The sequence below is a fragment of the Zonotrichia leucophrys genome, chromosome 4 (genome assembly GCF_028769735.1).
Source record: "Zonotrichia leucophrys gambelii isolate GWCS_2022_RI chromosome 4, RI_Zleu_2.0, whole genome shotgun sequence".
Classification (NCBI taxonomy): Eukaryota; Metazoa; Chordata; class Aves; order Passeriformes; family Passerellidae; genus Zonotrichia; species Zonotrichia leucophrys.
In genome coordinates, this window is record NC_088173.1 from 50,578,640 (window position 1) to 50,598,778 (window position 20,139).

Sequence of the window (20,139 nt, forward strand, 5' to 3'; positions counted from 1 at the left end):
AATTTTAGTGACTTTTGGAGCAGGCCCATTACTGATCTCGTGGTTTGTGTGATGAGAAGGATCCATGCCTGAAAGCAGCTGAGTGTTCACCTCCCATCTTCAGTTACGGGATGTGTTTGAGACGCTGGAAAGCACGCGCTGCTCGGCTGAGGTGCTTGCATTCCAGTCTGAGCTTACTCTAGAAGATCACACACAGGAGAGAGGGAGATTTGGGTGTCATTCCAGGGAAAGGGAAGTTCAGCCCTGCTGCTGAAAGCTCCACAATTTGCAGGAGTTTGGGAGTGAGCCTCCTCTACCCTTCTGTCCCTGGCAGGGTCAGGTGATGTCAGGCACACAAGGAGCTTCATTACCATGGAAAACTTGCTGTGTGTTTTGGCTGAAGGAAAATGTCACATGCTGTCTCTGTCCTAGACTTCTTACTGAGCAAGCAAATCAGCAGTTGCTGCCTCAGGTTTCTTTTGCAGGGGTTATTTTAAATGTCTCCAGCAATGTTAAAATGTGAGTTTCCCCTCTGCAGTGAGCTCTGTGATGGTCTGAACTCAGGATGCAGAAGTATTGCATCTAGCTGTTTTATGGTGCAGCAATAAAGATCATGTTTTCAGCTAATCCAAAAAGAAGCAGTGCAGAAACCAGTACTTTTCTCTACATGATTGTTTGATGAACATAGATTTTTTGATTTAGAAACATTTAGGAAATTGTTTCCAGAAAGCAGCTTAGATGTTATTTAGGCCTTTGTAGGGTTTCATATGGGGAGCTTATACATTGACCAGGGACACATCTTCTCCTGATCTCTTCTGTTCCTGAATTCTTCTGGTGCTTGTTAATGTGGCATCATTCAAACTGTCCTGATTGGCTTTGGGGTGGAACATCACCCTGTGTGGTGACAGTGAATGCCCTGTGTTTCCTCTTACATTGCAGGCATTTGGCCGAATTAGTTCAGTGACACCTGGTGTGTTGATTCTCAAGAAGGTAGTTCTTGGGCTCCTCAGTTTGTGGTACATGGTGTGCATGTGTGTATCCATTTTAGGTGCTGGTTTTAAGTGCTAGGTTTGGGATCCTCTGCCATCAGTTCATTTAGGAATCTTCTGTTGATGCAACCAGGAAAGGACTGGTTCATGTCACCAGTTTAATCTGCACAAAGTGCAGTGATTTTGCACTTTTTCTTGATTTCTCATGCTCACATCTGTATATTCAATGCAGCATTATTTCTTTATGAGGTGAAAGAAGCAGTGGAAAATACAGAATGTTTTTAAGGGATTTATTGTATTCCTTTATCGATAGTTTCCTTATGTGTTAAAGCTCTGCTTCGTGTTTGGCATCTCTCTGTGGATTGGCAGAGACTCTGGAAGCATAACTGACATGACTGTGATTCACTGAAGCAAATATAAATGATATAATTTAAGGATCAAGCCAATAAAGACAAATTGATGAAAAGTTAGATAGTGTAATGTATAGTTTTTATAATAGGACCTGGATTGCTTCTCATTCCAACTGAAAATCTGATGGAAGCCTTTCTAGGATCTACATGGTGGGCTCCTGTAACTTGTGCTTTGGTAGCTAAAGCACCAAGCCTCTGTAGAGCTGGGTGATTATTACAATATCCCAGAACAGTTTGGGTTGGAAAGCACCCTGAAGAGCATCCAGTTCCAGCCCCCTGCCAGGGACAGGGATGCCACTCATTAGATCAGGTTGCTCAGGGCCCCATCCCATCTGGCCTTGAACACTCCCGGGGTTGGGACATGCAGGGCCTCTCTGGGAAACCATTAGTGCTTAGTGTCAGATAATATTGTTTCCAGATGCATTTCAATGTGTAGGTTTGACACTTTTCACTGTGGGTAATCCATGTGCTGGAAAGTAAGAGCTTTTAAAGTTTGAATGTTGGCACCTTTTCATGATGTGTCCTTTTTCCTTCGGAAGAGCAGTAATGAGTTTTGAAGATCTTTATTTGTTTGCAGAACTACAGTAATTCTTTTTTTGCTTTATCTGAGAACAACGTGCTGTCACCAGCTATTATTGTAATGGAATACAGTTTTTGTCTTTTTAATGATACCCTAAATGTTTAGGTAATTGAAGCAGTCATACTGAAGAAATATGATATTGCATTCTATTAGAAACAAATATAGCAAGAATGTGAGCAATTTATATACAAAGCCATGAAGACAATCTAATTTTGATCTTACATAGCCAAATTCCCTAGCTCTTAGGAAATACCTGCCCTGGATACTTCTTGTTGACAGATGGAAAATAAAATCCATTCATTATATAAATAAATCACATGGAACAATAGTGTGGCTGTATGACCTTTTTGCATGGCTCTCTGTTGTCTGGATCAGTGGAGATTCAAGTGATCTGTTATTTAAAATGAAACAAAAGGGGTTTTTTGGCAGTGACAGATGTATTTGTACAGCAGTATGTCTTTGTGTTTTGAGGGGGAAGAATGACTTAGTTAATATTAAGTTTTTATTTCTGTTATCTTCCTTTTTTCACTGTAAGCTGGAATTCTGTCAACATTGTAGAAATCATATGAATTATATGGATCTGTAATGGTAGCCAAAAGGTCTTGATACGGAGATGGATATATCTTGTGTGCCCAATTCTTTTTCTCAAGTGTTTTTTTTCACTGTACGGACAAAGCCTGGCCATATTTGGTTTTTAGTTTTAATTTTGCTCAGGGATTTGTTGTGGATGTTTCAGGTTCGTGGGAGCAAAGGCGAGGTGCTTTATATCCTGGATGCCAGCAACCCTCGCCATTCCAACTGGCTGCGCTTCGTCCACGAGGCCCCATCCCAGGAACAGAAGAACCTGGCAGCCATCCAGGTACATTTGGTGGATTTCTACCATTTGCTTCCTGTTGCTCATTTACTAATTGGATTTCCTCTTTGGCCTTCATGTCTTGTAATAAAATTGCAAGATCTGAGCAAAGTAGCAAACTGCTTTTCCCTTTCTGCTTTTGTTTTTAGATGAGAGCTCTTCTGCTTAAGGTAATAGCACAAATAAGAGTGGTAGGGTGACAGACCAGAATAGTCCTTGGAATCTGATGCTATTTGAAAGGCATAAAATATAAAATTATAATAAAATTATAATATAAAATTATATAAATATAAAATTATAATAAGTATTATAATTACTTAGAGACCTGTGTGTCTTTCATGCCAAACTTAGATATGGGCTTATTTGTGTGTAAACCAGAATCATGCATTTTACATTGTTGTTCAATAAAATTAGTAATCTCATATAATATAGGTAACATGTTATATAGTTAATTATGAAAGTGTGACAGGCTTGAAAGGAGGTATGGTGCTGAAAATATTTAAGTAGAAAATAGATAATTGAGCAATCTTAATTGTCTGATAGGATGATCATATAGTGCCTGAGCATAAATTAATAAAAAAAAGTTAGTTTTCTTGTCTTTGCTGTTGATCTGAGTTTATCCAGCTTATTTTTTCATTTTTGTAGTTGTCATTTGCAGCACTCTCTGGTAATGAGTTCCACTGTTTTAGTTATGTTGAAATATGCTTCTGTTTTTCTTTTAGACACTCCTTAATTTCACTTGATTTGCTAGTTCTGGTATAACAGTGAATAATTACTTTATTTTTCTGTGCCATCTTTGATTTTATGGAACTCTATTAAATCCTTTCACTTCTATTTGACAGCTCTTCTCTCAAGCTGGAGAATCTTACTCTGTTTAATTGCTCATTTTTGGAAGTGTTCTGTGACTTTACAGGATAACACAGAGACAGGGATACCTTTCCATCCAGCTGTTGTTCTTTTGGAGATTATTAAAGAAATTAGCTCTCTGTTTTTTTTTTTTTAACAGCACAGTTTCACAGTAAATTAATTTCCACTCCCACATAAATAAGAATTACATGACTGTGCATTTTTTTTCTCAAAATGTATACTTTACAAAATGTTGTTTCAGGTCAACTTAAGGTATTTGCTGATGTAAGCCAAACTGGAAAACAGTCAGGAAAAGGAGAATTATTTATCAGCATTTCTTAAAATGACTGTTCTGCTTTTTCATGAGATGACTTTCTTCCCCCAGGATTAGCCTGTGTGTCCCTGACAAAATAACTATAGTTTATTTTGAGGCCAGACAAAAAAATTTGGTGTTTCTATACCAAGAAAGCAGAAGTTGGTTTCTGCAGAAATTCGTTGTCCTCCTTATGGTGGCAGACAGGAGGGGCTCTCATGCAGGAGGTGTGATTGGCACCTCCTCAGTGCACAGTCATTGGCAGCAAAGGCAAAGGGAGGCTCACAGCAGAGAGCAGTGGCAGCCATTCATGTTCATTATGATCTTGCCACTAAATGACCTGAACTTCTGAGTAGAACTTTTAATGGAATGTGCATACCAGTGGGTTTCTTTATAAGGAAAATGATAGAAACGAATAAAAATTTGCTAAATTATCTCACAGGGTTTTTTAGGACTTTAAAGCCTATCCTAATCCACAGTGTTCAGATGGAAAAATATTCTAGCCTTCATTGGGAGCTATTACTGCAAACTGGAGCATGGAGAAATGCCAGGATTGCTGTAGTGGTTTAGCCTTGTGTTCTGTTCAGTGTCACATTTGCGTCTCCGAGGTTTTCTGCCTTGCCATGCAATGTAACACCATAGGAATAGATCAGGAGAAAGAGCTGAGGCTTCTGGATCTTGGGGGTGTGTGTGGTTCAGGTGCTGTATTTTGGATGAGGTATGATCTGAAATCAGGGATGTGTGAAGTTATCTCCATGCATTTCCTGCACTGCAGTTTCTGCCCTCAGACACTGCCTATGTTGGTTTTACCTCTGCCAGACTTGACATCCTGGAGCTGCTGGGAAGGACTGGGAAAGGCAGTGTGCTGGTTGGGAGAGGTAGCCAGGGAGAGCTGGCACAACAGGTAGGCTGAAGAGATGGTTTGCTGCCAGGAGATCAGATACAGAGGGAAATCAGCTAACACTCTGAGGGCACAGGGGCAAGGTGGGTAAGGATTAGGAAGGCTGGGATGCAGCCAGCTGTTCTGGCTCTGAAGGGTGGAAAAGCCCTACATTCCCTGAGGTAACACAAGACTGTGCTGCTTCCTGCTCCTGTGTTCTACATTTTCAGGAGTGATGATTAAGTGTTTTATGCTTTTGATTAAAGTGTGATGGGCTGTCAGTGGTCCTGTGTTCCCTCTTACAGAGCAGATATGAAGGTGTTTAACTGTATGGAAAAGCCAAGAGTCTGCGTGGAAGACTCCTGTGGTGGACCAAAAAGGAGATAGCAAGGGCTGTTGGGCCTGGAAAACTCTGTTTGCTGAGCAGGCCTGTGTGGCTTATGGTGTAAAACAGGACAGTGAAGGCAGAGGTGAGAAAAACACAATTGAATAACAAACCAGGAATAACAGGAAGGGAGGTTGTGGTGCCACCACGATGAGCCAGCACCTGGAGTTTTCTCCCAAGGGCAGTTGTGGTTTGCTGCAGGTGAGTGTTAGGAAAACAGCCAGCACATGGGCAGGTGGAATGGCTGCAGGTGTGTTCTTAGAAACAGAGGGATTATTCAAATAATTTAAAAGACTGTTTGCTGTGCCTGCATGCACATAGATTAATGTGATTCATACAGGTGCTGCTGGTGGGGGAAGAGAGATTTAAATTCTTTTGTGGTTTCTGGAGAGCTTCCATTGCTTTCACTCAAAATGCTGCCTTGAGGAGCTACTACAGCTAGTGGGTATATCTTGATTAATTAGCTCTCTGAATACGTGGCTGTTAGCATTTGTTTGGATGGAAAAGCCAAACAAATTAACCTTGGAGGAGAAATGAGTTTAGATTGGGCTGGCACCAAAGCTAATTTCTTTCTAATGCAAATGTAACCCAGAGTACTCTAACGTTGACAGCTCCTAGTACTTGGGGCTTTATTTTTGCTTGGGATACATGACTTTCTTTTTTTCTTTTTATTTCCAAATTTTGAAAATCTTTTATTTTTTAAATTCTTCCCGTTATTATTTTTGGTAATCCAGTAATAGATTGTGCTTCCCTTCATGAGGTTGTCTTCCTTTTAGAGTAAGGTTGTCCTAAACAGTGATGTATTAGAGATTTACCACACTGGTTTTATCCTGTCTGTGTGGAGACTGAGTGTAGAAAGACCTTCTACTTTTCCTCATGTCAAGAGGATTTGTTTTGACTTTAGACTGTACTAAATTAAAGGTTTCTGCAACTTGACAGAGACATATGAAACCCAGCAACTTGTCAATGTTTACAGAGGTTAGGTTGGTGTGCTGATAGATATCGGGACTGCAGAATAGATCTTGAGGAAAAAAAAATCATAATTTTTTTGTTTTCCAATGCTGCTGTTGAGATAAGGACACAAAAGTGGTGCATCCTTGAAAGCAGCAGCTCTATCCAGTTTACTGAATTAAGTAGGTTTCACTCCTGTGTGACAGTATCTTGTGTAAAATATAACAGACCTACTGCAGCTCAGGGAATGCTACATCCTTGTTGACAGTTTAAATTAATCTTCGTGTATTACAAAAATTAAAAATCATTATCTTGTCCTTGCTCAAGGAAGCTTGTTACAAAATGTATGGCTAGGTGCAGGGCAAAGAAGCTTCAGTTAACTTTTCTGGGTGTTACTCAGATAAGATTTAGGATTTATGGTAGAACTGGGAGTCTTCATTGCATAGAAATGAGTCTCCTTCAGTGCTTTGGGCAGCACCTCAAGCAGTTGGTTCACATACAGAAAGAAGAAAAGGCATCTCTATCCCCCAGAATATCAGTTTAGGGAACAGATGTACAGATTGCTCCCCACACCCCATAGTGCTAGCCTTGGTAACTTTAATGAAGTAGTGTCAAAGCCCAAAGTTGTTAGTTTATGTAGCTGCTTGGAAGCTTGTCCAGGCATTATCAAGAAACTTTTGGAGCTTTTTGTTTCATAGTTTGTGCTGTTGTGCAGAATGGGGCTGGATCCTTTGGCCTTTTGTGGATCCACACTGATTTAAACCAGCACAGGGTTTAAAGTGCATTTTCCAGATGTGCCTGCTAATTTGATAGTGAAGATAACTGACCAGGGGTGAAAGCCCATTGGAGAAGGCTGGGAATCTTGAGGAGAGGGAGAAAGAGAAAATAACACTATGTAAACATGCTGCTGAAAGCTGTGATAGAATTCCTGCAGTCGGCTGGGGAGAGAGATAAAGCTGTGCTGGTTATCTCAATTTTGCTGTTTTTCTAATCCTCGAATCTTTCATTTTCAAACCCTGAAGTTCTTGTCAAGTGGACTGTGTCAGGAGAGGACTTGAATGCCATCTCCACCTTGGTCTAAGCTACAGGGCAAAGTGGAAAAGCCTCACAGGTGAGGCAGGGGAATATTCCCAAAACAGCAGAGTACAAAAGCACCCTGTCAATGCAGCCACTTTGGGAAACAAGTCTTTAGCAAGGCTGTTGTAGCATTGTGCTTCCTGAGCAGTGGAGCCAACCCTTCCGTGGTTGAGGGACAATATTAGTTTAGGGTCCCATACTTGTCCAGATTTTTGTTTTTCTGACATAACTGTTTATTGCCTCTACTTCCTGTTTGCAACAGGAGGGGGAAAATATTTTCTATCTGGCTGTGGAAGATATTGAAACAGACACAGAACTTCTGATTGGGTACTTGGACAGTGACATGGAAGAAGAGGAGGAGGAGGAGGAAGAAGTAACTGTTATCCAGGAAGATGAAGACAGTGGCAGCAATAAAGAAGTTCAGCCAGCTGGTGAAAAAATTGCAGGTGGGCAATATGGAAAATATAGGGAAACTTGAGAGCTTGAAAGTGGTGACGAACAAAGAGAACATTCACTGTATAGGACTGGGGAACTGACAAGTCCCTGGGGTTGAATCTGAGTTCTTGCTTTATTTTTATCTCTTTTTTGGGGTTTGGGTTGAGCTTCTTTGCCTTATAAGGAGCAGCAAGTCTTGTGAATTAGTGAATGAATGAGTGAGCCTGGATAGTAACCATTAATTTTTGAACTGAAGACAGAGTTTGTTTCACCTGACACATGGGCTTATAAATGCAGAGCTTTTGCCCTAAGAGGGGTAGTTTCTGTCTTACTTAGGTGGGAGAGAAATAAACCTTCCCATAGAGCTATTCAGCCAATCCTAAGGCGTGTAGGAAGAGGAAGGTGAGCTGAGCTGTCTGGGGAATTCTCAGCATGTTTGTCAAAGATGAAGGTGAATTCATAAACGACAACTTGCATTGAGGTTCTGATTGAGTTCAATGACTGATTTGAGCCAACAGTCTAATTCACACCCATCTTAACACTTTCCATTCATTTTCAGTAATGCTGGCAGTAATCCATTTAAGATGGGCTGTCTATAATCTCTTCAGAGACACTGTTTTTTGTGCACCCTTTTGCATAATCTGTTTCTGGCAGAGAATCTCTCTTAATGTAACCAAAAAACCTGGGACCTACTCCTTTACATTGGTGTTGCTTCCCTTCATGCAGCTCCCCTCGCCTGTAACCAGGACCATGCGTGCCCAAACTGCGAGTCCAGCTTTGCCAGCCAGGAGATCCTAGCGGAGCATCTGCAGACTTTGCACCAAAAACCCAGTGAGGAAAAGGAATTTAAGTGCCAAAATTGTGGAAAGAAATTCCCTGTTAAGCAAGCTCTACAAAGACAGTGAGTAGAAACAGCACTGTTTTTCAGGGACCATTTAAATCAATTTCATTCAATCCTTTCTTTCTCTTGACCTAATCACAAGCTAAGCTTTAATTTTTTTTGCGTCTGTATTTATACCCTTACCCTCTGCTTTAATCTTTTAATGTCTTAATTTCTTGTATTTGTTGTAGAATTCAATGGGAATTGGAAAAATATTGACAATTTTTTGTGTGTTAAAGTCATACACTCTGGAGACCAGACCAGAGCAACAGTTTGGTGCAGCATTACTGGTCTCCATCAGTGGAATGTTTAGTAGTTTAGGAGGTGTCATTTTCAAGCTGTGGGTGCTGGTGCTGAATTAAAGTAAGATTTAAGGAAAACAAAAGGAAAATCAGCACTTTATGTTCACTTAATTAAATATTTGCATGATGGAAAAACAAAAATGGAAACATCAAAGATGTGAGGTTTAAGAACATGACTTTGTTGTCCTTGAGAGTATAAATATGCAGGTTTGTCACTAAAGTCATATATCTTAGAATTATGCTTCTGCACAGAAAATATAACTGGTTTTCTTTTGTTGTTTATATATGCATTTTCTTACAATTAGATAGATGTATTACTTTTTATTATACATTTAATTACAGATTGTTAACCTATGTTTTGTAAAGGTATATGTAGTTTATACTTACTGCAAGCCTGTGAAAGTTGTAGAACGTTGCCCTTACTTCAATTTTTCTCTTTTTTTGTCTCTTAGTGTCCTTCAGTGCACAGAGAATATCAGCCCAGGAGACTCCTCAAGAAGTTTCCAGTGCTCCGTTTGCAATACTGCCTTCAGCTCGGAATCGAGGTTTTGTGTCTGAGTTACAGGACTGCTGGCATGTCCTTGCTGGCCTCCCTTTGCATGCTAGCTTTCCAAAAGCTTGGGAGTGTTTGGGAATCCTAACAGGGCAAGGACTCAAATGCTTTCCTTCCTCTCTGCTGTAAGTAATGCATGAGGTGGCCTTGGAACTCTGCAGTGCAGCATGTGTTCAGCTCTGATTTCTGCTACAGCTCTGGTTTCTGGAGACACTGCCTGATGTGTTTTTGTTTTTTTCCCCTCTCTTTGTTATCCCATGTAGTTATGAGCAGCACAAGGAGGCGTGCAGAGGGGATGCCAGGTTCATATGCAAGGCAGATAGCTGTGGGAAGAGGTTCAAGAGCAAGGATGCCCTGAAAAAACACAAAGAAAATGTTCACAGTGGTAAGGAAGAGTTTAATGTTCCTTCAGAAAAAATCCCCACTGACGTGTTTCTAGCCTTAAATTTGCAAGTCAGAGTAAACATTGTCTTTCATTTCTTTTTTAATGGATTCATTTGTATCAAATAGAAAATTAAGAAGTAACTTAATTGCAAGAGTTACTATTCCTCCTCCCGCCCCAGGAGAAATTACTGTAGGCCACATGAATCATTAGTCTCCTGCAGAAAATGTAATAGGAATCTTGAGGAGTTTAAACTAGGCAAAGAGTAGATGAAGCAAAATGTTACTGGAGTGAGGAAAGTCAACCACTGGCACAGGAAATGGTGAGTTCTTGATTTTTTGGCTTTTTCAGGACACAATAGGATGTCTTTTTTTTTTTTGCCTAATCGAACGATTAAGCTTGATGAGAGTTGCATAAAACCCTGTAGCATCTGTTTTGCAGGAAGCCAGACCAGACCATCCACTGGTCCTCTTAGGCCCTGGTGTTTTCATATCTGTCTGCTGTGAGTAGTTTTCACTGAAATGTCACCCTCTTCTCATGGGAGGGCAAAGCACTGCTCTCAGGTCCACAGCACAGATCCCAGTTCTGGCATTCTGCACTGTGTCTGTGTGTCCCCTCTCCTTGGCAAAGGAATACCTTCATGTGTGGGGACAACAGAATTCCAGAGTGCACAGAAAACCGTCTTCAGTTGATGGTGACAGGACTGAGATGCTTTTTAAAATCTTAAAATCTTTTTAAGATTTTCGGTCTCTTTCTGCTGCCAAACTCTTGCAGAGTAGAGAAAACTTTCTGTCATATTCTTACAAAAATTGTCTCCTTGTTTTTTGGTATCATTAATAATTTTTTTCATCTATGAACACTTATGTTTAGGCTTTGTTTTTGTCAGTTATGTAGTGGTATATGAATTCCACATTGAAGGATTAAGTATATTCCAGTCATATGTGTCTATTTGTGGATATAAATACTTGTCATAAGTTTTGTAACTTTTTACTCTTATAATGTTTCTAATGTTCAGTGTAGTATGGATGTCTTTTACCAAAGCTAGGAACTGTCTTGCATGGGCAACTTAAATTATAAACAAAGAATTAGGTTTATTTGTGGCATACTAGAAAGAATCTGTTAAGGTAAGTAATAGATAAACTCAATTAAAGTGGTCTGTGACTTTTTGAAGCAGCTGTGAAAAGGGAAGGAAAATGTCTGGTAGCTGACCTATTGCTTGTTTTGTAATTTGCATTTTAGAAAATATTTGAATTCATGATCTGGTGCTAATATGATTGCCCTGATTCATTCTGCTAAAGACCATTAATGACACTTTATGTAGTAGGATGCTTAATGCTTTCTAAATAAACAAAATAGGAAATGGTTTTGACTTAATTTTGAGGGTTTTTTGTCCCTGCTGCACTAACTCCTGTATTGATTTCTGGATGAAATGAACTGTTCAGTTGCCAAGTGAGCTGTTCTCAGCTGTGAACTGTGCTCTTCATGTGGGATTGGTGGGGTATGATAACATCTATGTGAAAGGTTTTTTTCTTTATTGTTCTGGTTTTCTTAATTTACATTCCACCAGTGACTGGTTTGTTGGACACCCACAGAGAGCTCCTGATACAGAGTACTTTGAAGATGGGATACAAATGTAAAAATCTTATGTCAGTCAAATGACCTGTGAAATGTCACAGGCTCAGTGGAAATATTTAGGTTCTTTCTTAGCACTTCCTCTTGAAGATGTTGGTGGTATTTTGTTTCTGTTTCAGGAAATTCTAGGAAGAAGCTGATGTGTTCAGTGTGCAATAAGAAATGTTCCTCAGCAGCAAATCTGCAGGAGCATCGAAAGGTCAGTGAGATGAAGGCTGGCTCACAGCAGGCACTGACTTGCCTGAGATGTGGGGCTGTGCTGCTCATGTCACTTGAAAACTGCTGTAATGCAAGCCTTTGGGTGATCTCTTTCATGCTTACAAAGCCAACCTGGTGCTATTTGTAGTGTGGCTATTTGCTTTTGTAGTCGCACTTGCTCAAGCCGAATATCCCCCTAAAGTTTTCATGCATCTGTTCCCAAATGCTAATATGTTACTCCAGCATTAAGTCACAGTTGCCTGCTGTTCTTCAGCGTTCTTAGTGTGTTAGGTAACCATGGCATACATGCAGACTATAAAATAGGTTCACGCGCCTTCAGTTTTTCTACAAAATACAGTAATTTTCTTATTGCTTTTTGAAATACCACTTAGGGGAGTTACTTCTATTGTAGTTATGCAGTAGTAAAAAAAATTCTTCCTCAAACCCAAATTTCAATGTCTTTTTTTTAATGCACATAATCTTAATAACCAGAACAGGAGGGGTTAACAGCTTGAAAAGCATCTATTGGAAATAAGGGTGTTCATGTAGAAATACAGATGGACCATGAATATGAGATTCTGAATCCATTATACCCAGAGGAGGTCCCTGCAAGATTAATTTGATAAACCACTAAAACCCAGGAGAATCTGTTTTTGCAAAAAGCTGCATTGTACTGTTTATCAGATTAACTGTAAGTCTTTAATAATACCCTGGTTATAACCTGAATCCATTGAGGATATAAATGATATCAATTAAAGTATGTTGTTGCAAAGGAAATGGTGGGGCCCCTCCTTTTTAATTTGTTTTTCTCCTTGCCTGCGTTAGTATGCCCTGCACTTCTTGTCTGATAGGGCCATATTTTGTTATAGTGGTGTTCCTTGCCACATGTTGTTACAAGTTTTACACATTGGCACAGGTCTTGCACATCAGGCCTTTAAAATGCAAAATGTTCTGGTTAGAGTGTCCATTTTATTAAATGTTTGTTCTGTTTAGGTAGTTGTAGTTCTGGGCAGACATTGTGACACACAAGTTTCTCAAATATGATTGATGTTATCAGTTCAGCACTTACTAAAGAATCACCATGAAGATTTTGTGCATAAAACTTTCTTTGTTCTTCTTTTCTTTTAAAACATCCAGAAAACGGCTATTCCAGACTTACATACTTATATCAGAGAGTGAAGGAGATTGCACATACACTGTTTGTTTGCTTGAATTAATCTCCTTATGTAGGAAGAGGGGCAGGATCATCAGCATTGGCAAAAACATTTGTACAGGCAGTAAGATCAGTATGAAAATGATAGGTAAAACCAGGAGAAAAAGACAATTTTTTTTTCCTCCTACCCATTTCAATGTAAAGAAATAAAAGTGGAGAATAAAAAGGTGAAATATAACAGAAAATAAGCCTAAACAACAGAAAAAGTCTGACAAAGACAGAGAAAGGAGGTAAAGGGGCTGGCTAGAGGGGATTGATGCATGTTACTTTCTGAAGACATGGTCATTCACATCTGTAGTTTTCATGTCAAATTTCAACTCATTTTTAGCTTTGAGTGTCTTGTGCACTGCTTGTGCCTTTACTGTCTAACTGTATTCTGATACTTGAGTTCTGATGTCTGAGTAAAATGCTAAGTTCAGTCACTCAGCAGTGATAATAATGAGAAGGAAAATGAGGGGACTGTTAATCTTACTGATGCAGATTCCTGCTAAATGATTCCTTTCAATATAAGGATCTCACGTTTTGGATTAGAATTATTCACAGGAAGTCATATTTGAAAGTGAGCAGGTACGTGTGAGTAGCACAGGCTGCCAGGCCTCGATGCTCCACTGTAATGGAAAGGGGAGAAACATTCAAAGCAATCTCAGGGCTTGAGTTCTTTTGAGGCTCGTTCTTTTCCCAGTCAGAGTTGGTAGTGCTGCACTTCCAGTGTTTGTAGGTGGGCTGGGGGAGTCTCTCTCTTCCTGGCTGTACAGCTCTGGACTGAGCTTCTGACTCTTAATGTAATGGTAAATGATCACACTCTTAATGTGTTTGTGGTAAAGCAGCTCATTCTTCTTTTAAGAAAGAAGATTAAGGACACCTTGGAGTGTAGGGCAATCAGGCTTTTTTGGATTTGGAATTGCAGATTTTGTGTGTTACGGTTAAGACTGGTGCTGGTGCCTTTCTGGATTTCTCAGCAGATTTCTTACATGGACCTGTACAGTTCCATTCAGGTGTAGTGCCAAGGGACCAGAGCAGGGTAGATCCTGTAGGTGCACAGTTTGTGGTGACTGGGGTGGGGCTGCAGCTGAGCCTCATCCCCAATGGGCACAGCTGTGAGCAGCACTGAAGGTAACGAGAGCCCAGGGCACTGCCCAACCACCAAAGGGAGCAGAGGGCACACAGGTGCAGGGCATCAGCAGGAGGGGATGAAAGGCTGGGCTGAGCACCAATAAGGTGCTGGTGCTCGAAGCCTTCTTCAGTGTTAGTCATGCCTCCACCATCAAGATCCTATTTTGGTCAGAATTTGAAACTTGAGTCTCTCAACTTTTTAAAATTTGTAGAGCTGGACTTCCTGCGATATTGGCGTGAGTAGAGTCACACTTGAAAATCTTTGCTTTCCAGCTCCTGACCCCTTTTTTTTTACCTGCCAGTTCCAAGCATCTCTTTTGGGTTAATTTCTGACCTTTTTGTTTAACACTGAACAGTGTCTTATTCTACTGGGCAATTGTTATTTTTTATTTACCAGTCAGCTGCCTCCTGTTTTTCCAACAATTGGTCCTAAATGCTGTCATGTGCTGTGATGTTGAAAAAACTGTATTTGGAGTTTGAGACAATGCTGCCCCTCCACTGTCTGGCCTCTAAAAGCTTTTAAGAGAAACAGTCCTGCAAGGGTGTGATAATACTTGTTTTTTAAAATTCTGACAGAAGCTATGAAGTGGTTTCTGTGTTATTTTTACATGTATCTTGACTAGAAGAAAATGTCCTGACGCATTAGTCTGCATTTGGTTTTTTAATGCTTTCCTAATAAATTTATTTTTCCTAAATAAATTCTACCAGAATGGCTCTGGTAGATAGAAACACAGATTATACTAACTGGCAGTATAATTGTAATGATGATTTTTTGTTGGCAGTTATGAATTTTTACTTTTTGGGAGATGATGTTTTCCAGCAAGGGACAAGCTAGGGTGAAATCACAGAATATTCTGGAGTATTAGTAGAGCTACTGGCTAATAAGTAACTCCATTCTGTTAGAGTATTTATATCTGTGTAAGTGGTATAGTCTTGTTTTAGCCACACATTTGATTATCATAAAATATTTTGCAGGTCCATGAGATCTTTGAGTGTCAAGAATGTGACAAGAAATTCATTTCGGGGAACCAGCTGAAGCGCCACATGATAACTCATTCAGGTAATGTACAGAAATGCACAGAGCTTTGAGTGTGTGGATATGTATTTCATGTATGTGGAGTTTTACCTGGATTAGTTTCTTATGGAAGGCTTCATGAAATCTCTGCTATCTAAGTTGGGCAAGCCAGCCAGGTTCCAAGGAAACTGTCTAAGGCAGCCTTTCCAAGCCTTCCAGAATTCCAAGTGATGTGGTGTAGTCCTCTTCCTACTGCTGCTTTGTCTCAAGCTGTTTTGTCCTGCTAGCTAGATGAGGTCAGTGAGCTGGAGTGGGGCAAGAGGTTGCTACATGGCAGAGAGAGGAGGTGAGAAAACAGTGCCTGAGGCTTTCTGCTGAGGAGAAGAGGCTGGGAGCTGGGTGTGCTGTCAGTGATGTGTGCTACGCTGTTTTCCTGTGTATCTGTGTATGTGTTAGTGGGCTCATAGCTTCTGGTCAGAGGAGAGCAGCTCATGGGCCACCCCATCCACTGACCACCCACAAAGGTTCCCTTGTGCTAGCACGAGTCCCCTGTGAGCAGGGAGTGTCCCATCGCTGGGTTTGGCAGTGTGGCACGAGGTGGCTCTGCCAGGATATCTGGCCACTGCAAGTCCAGCATTTTCTGTGTCCCTCACCAGTGATTAGAAACATCAAGCAACACAATAGAAACACAAACATTGTTCTGTCAAATGCATTAGCATTTAAACAAATGCAGATTTTTACAGCTGCACAGGCTTAGAGTTGAACTGTTTTCTTGGTATCAGTCCACAGCAAAATCCAATTTCTTGTAATATAATCTGTATCTCAGAGGCTCCTGGCTTTCTTTTGACACTTTTGGATGAGCATTAGTGCAGTTAAGTTGCAGTCACCAGTTGAAGCATAAAGGCTTTTTGCGTAGGAACTTTTGGGTTTGGAAGCTAATATGTATATTGTTAATTAAGTTTTAAAACATTTAAACTGTCATGGCCTCTTTCACATTTGTAATCTGGAAACAGAGTTTTCCTCTTTGAAGTCATTCTCTTTTGATTTAAGCTAATTAATCAGAGTTTAGTTTTAGCAATGAGTATTGCAAAGAATGTGCCAATTTCTTGAGATACACCATGGCTCATCTTTTGTGAAGTGACTTAACTGTCTAACATAAAGGGCATTAGGTGTCTTTCTAATTGGTTTAATCTTAATTGGGTTGACTTAATTGCAGAAATCTCTCTGAGGAGATGACTGTCTCTGCCTTTCATCTTCTCCCCCTGTATAAACAGGAGATTAAATGTCCCCCACTCATTTTCTGCAGAAAAACGCCCCTACACCTGCGAGGTTTGCAATAAGTCCTTCAAACGACTTGATCAAGTGACTGCACACAAAATAATACACAGTGAAGATAAACCTTATAAATGCAAGCTTTGTGGAAAGGGATTTGCCCACAGAAATGTTTACAAGAATCACAAGAAGGTAAAGCACTCTGCTGTTGTTGTTTACAGGTCTGCCAGCCTCAGATTTGCAGATTTTTTTTTTTTAAGTGGTTCATCGTTAAGCTCTGCCATGCTTATAAACATGGGATTAAAGTATTGGAGAATGTAGTTTTAGTGTTCTTTGTTATATCCAAAATTTCAAAAGGCTGAACCAATTCTAGTAAACAATAAAGTTAAATAAGAAGTAAAGCATAGTTGCTTGGTTAAAAGCATCAAATAAATCCCATTTTGACTTTTTTTTGTTTTGTTTTGAAGTTTTTGCTTTGCTTTGGTTGTGGTTTTTTGTTGGTTTTTTTTTTTAATTACTAGATTACCAAGTTCATGTCACTGATTCAAAGATGTCTTCAAATACTTTTTTTTTTAATAGTGTAATTGAATAAAACTAAGTGTAGTCCTCTTGCAGTCATTGTTGGACTTAGCAGCAGATGCTTTCAAACTGCACTCAATTTGAACTTGGTGCAGTGTTCACATATTTAAGCAACATCAGAAGAAACGTTACCTGAAAAATAGACTCACAAAGGGATGTTCTGCCTGTGTTGAAGCTCAGATCTGCTCGGCCTAATTTTTGTAATGCCTGTCATTAGTTTTAACCTGGGTTTGCCATTTCTAATGGCAGGGCTCTATCCAGGACTGCTGTTTCAGAATTACAAGACTGTAAAAAGAAAAAAAAAACCCAACCTGATATAGCCATACCTCCAAGCCTTTCACAGTGTGGCTCATGTTATATTCCATCTGGGAATTTGGCACAGGATCTTTGCACCATCTCTTGCACTTGCAGTCATAAATCATGTAAGAGCAATAATAATGCCTCTCACAGGATGAAATGGTGATGACTGTCTAAAACAAGAAAGCATGCAGAAGCCTGCTGAAGGACAAGATTATATCCCATTCATTATATTTTATGGTCTAGACTTTAAGGAAATTGGACAGAACCTTGCAGATTGGATATATTCTAAGAAAAAATGTATAAAATATTACCTCGAAAGATAGATCTATATTTTAAATGAATACTTTTTACATGTTTCCTGATGTTAGCCAGCCATTGATGACTGGTAAGGAGTTTGGGTTGAAAATGGACTTCAGGATTAAGTATGAAGGAGTAAACACTTTGACCCAATTCTGTGTTTAAAGCAGCAGTACCACCAGCATACACAAGGATTAGAGGTTCCACTTAATGGGAAAAATATTAAAATTTAGACAGCTTTAGTGGGTACCAAATTTTGATGGAATTCCTTAAAGCATTTTGGAATGCTGGTTTCCTGGACCTGTTTGCACCTAATACTGGCTGTAAATCAACTCTGCTCTATATTGAGAGAAACTTGTTCCTGGGTTTGCATAAAGATTACCCAAACAGCTGTGGCTGTTCCCCCATCCACATGTAGGTCTCTAAATTTACTTGCTGAGTGAGGAGGTGAACAGGAGAGGCAGGAGACTGACATGGATGGCCTGAGTTGCTTTTTCAGACACACCTCTGTCCATTGAGGAAACAACGGGAGGAGAGGGAGCAGGCAGCAGAGGGGAGTCTGGGTGTGTGTGCACAAAAGCCAGTTGGACCATACAGCTCCAAGAGGTGGTGGTTTGGAAGGCTGAAATAGTTTAGAGTGCCATGATTTTGGGAAGGCTGTGCCTGGAGAAAGAGGACAGTGGTTCTCTTGCTTGTTCACAGGAATGCTGATCCAGGAACAGTGTAAATGTAAAACTTTCTTGGGTATTATACTTCTATGTATTTCTTCATCTTATGTTTCTAATGATTTTTAAATGTGTGTTTCCTGTAAGATGTCTTCCTAGGTTTATTTTCATTTGGAGGAGGAGAATTGAATTCAAAATAATTTCAGGGTCCTTTTCTGAGTTTCAGGATTATATTATGGGCTGGTAGCAGGGAGCATAGATACCTGTAGTAGGAATGATGGGTATAGCAGTTAAAACCACTTAAATCAACAGCATTTAATAGAAAACATACCTTTAAATTTGATAGCAACATGCAAAATCCCAAGGGTTTTTAAGTAGCAGACTTGCATCTTTTTTATATGTAAGAGAGTCCAGATACGTTTTGTGCCTTTGAATTCTTTATTTGTGTTTTAGATGGAAACTTGTTGCTTTTGTTTCTGTAATTCCTCTGTGTGTGTGATGGGGGGGGTTAACTTGATTTCATGTTGGAAGTCTCAGAATAAAAATGGCTCCCACAACATGTGTTTTTAAACATCTTTCAGATGTGGATGTCTGTTGGGTCATTTCAAAAGTGCAGAAGGAGATTAGTTCCTCTCATTTCAGAGGATTTCACTGGGAGATACAGTGGAGTTGCCAAGAGCCTATCTGCTCTGTTCAGTGTAGCACTGGGATGTGAACCTGAACTTAGCACTTGTTATGCTCTCAGAGCTGCACATGTGAGGCAGGAGCTGTGATTGCTGCTCCTGCAAGCAGGTGCTGCACTGCTCTGCATAGGTGCGTGTGCAAGCTGGCCTTGCCACTTCCTGGAGGTGTCCAGGCTGGGAAGTGTTCTGGGCTATGGAACCAGCTCAGATGTCCTCTGTGAAAGCTCAGGCTGTGACTTGAATGATCTTAAATGATGTGACTTAAATACAGTTCCATTTCTGTGACAAGGCAAGAGAGCAGTATCTGAAATGTGGAGGGAAAAAGGGATTGTGCTACCGATAAAAGTGGTCACCTTTCATGCAGGTTAGACTGGATGAGGGTGCATGTTCTGAGCCATGTAATGCAGATTACCTCCATGCAGGAGATGGTTTTGCTCCATCTGTTCCTTTGTTGTTATGTACAGAGGATGAGTTCAGAGAACAAAATATGAGGACATGACAGTCAGCAGAAATAGGTCATCAGACACAGGATTTTAAAGGGTTTATGGCTAATCCAGGGTTGTTTGGTCCTGGGGAGCATAATGATTTGAAACAACTGTATTCCATCAGTTTATCTGTTGGGAATAAGTAGCCTTGGGCTGGGCTTAAGCCTCCACAGATGCTGTGGTAGGAAAGGCTGCCATGAAATGCTGCATGAGAGCCCATCCTCAGTTGCTGGGATGATCTGTGTACCCTTGCACGTGGGTATGCCTAGTTAGGTGATTTTCTTTGCAGGGAAGTTAAGACGTGCAGATCAATCTGTGTATTTTGATCAAAAGGTGAGAAGAGCATAAAGGAGATGCTAAGGAGGAGTTCTGAGGAGCACAGTGACTTGTACAGACCTGTCACTCACGTGCTGAGTGTTCCAAAGCAGGGCATTTTTTAAAAAGCAGCATGACTCTTGCGCTCGTGAAAGGTGCCAGATTGACAGCTCTGGAGACTGAACCCTTCTATTTATCCACAGAACAGGTACAGCACAGGCAGCAGCACTGCGAGCTTCCCCACAGTGTCTCGTCCATGTGTCCCAAGCCTGTTCTGGAGGAACCCCCTGTTGAGGTGAGAAGGCAGTTCAGTCTCTTCACGTCCTGTCAATCCTTGGCCTCACTGCCCGGGGGGCTGAGCAGGGTGCCAGCTAATGCCAGCCTGCTGGAGAGTCTGGGCTGGAGCATGCAGCAGATTTCAAGGAACACGAGATATATTCCACACCTGTGATGGTCTTCCAGCAGCCTTTTTGCTTTCAATGACTTAGGTTGAGGTCAAGGAATTGATTTTGAGCCCCAGGCCTCCCTATACCACTGCAGGACATTGAGGGTTTGGT

At 40.5% G+C, this 20,139-nt stretch overlaps 1 protein-coding gene across 7 annotated transcripts in view; it reads left to right on the plus strand.

Annotated features, from left to right (window-relative positions):
• PRDM5 (PR/SET domain 5) overlaps positions 1-20,139 on the plus strand; it is a 73,007-nt gene that overhangs the window by 22,972 nt on the left and 29,896 nt on the right. For 6 of the 7 annotated variants that reach the window (XM_064712387.1, XM_064712388.1, XM_064712386.1 and 3 more), the window contains 8 exons: positions 2,695-2,817; positions 7,526-7,709; positions 8,425-8,599; positions 9,333-9,425; positions 9,697-9,818; positions 11,567-11,646; positions 14,947-15,031; positions 16,293-16,450. In XM_064712387.1, coding sequence (XP_064568457.1) covers positions 2,695-2,817; positions 7,526-7,709; positions 8,425-8,599; positions 9,333-9,425; positions 9,697-9,818; positions 11,567-11,646; positions 14,947-15,031; positions 16,293-16,450 — 1,020 coding nt within the window. Of the gene's footprint in view, positions 1-2,694; positions 2,818-7,525; positions 7,710-8,424; positions 8,600-9,332; positions 9,426-9,696; positions 9,819-11,566; positions 11,647-14,946; positions 15,032-16,292; positions 16,451-19,785; positions 19,878-20,139 lie in introns of all 7 variants that reach the window. The other variant, XM_064712390.1, reaches the window with a different exon arrangement.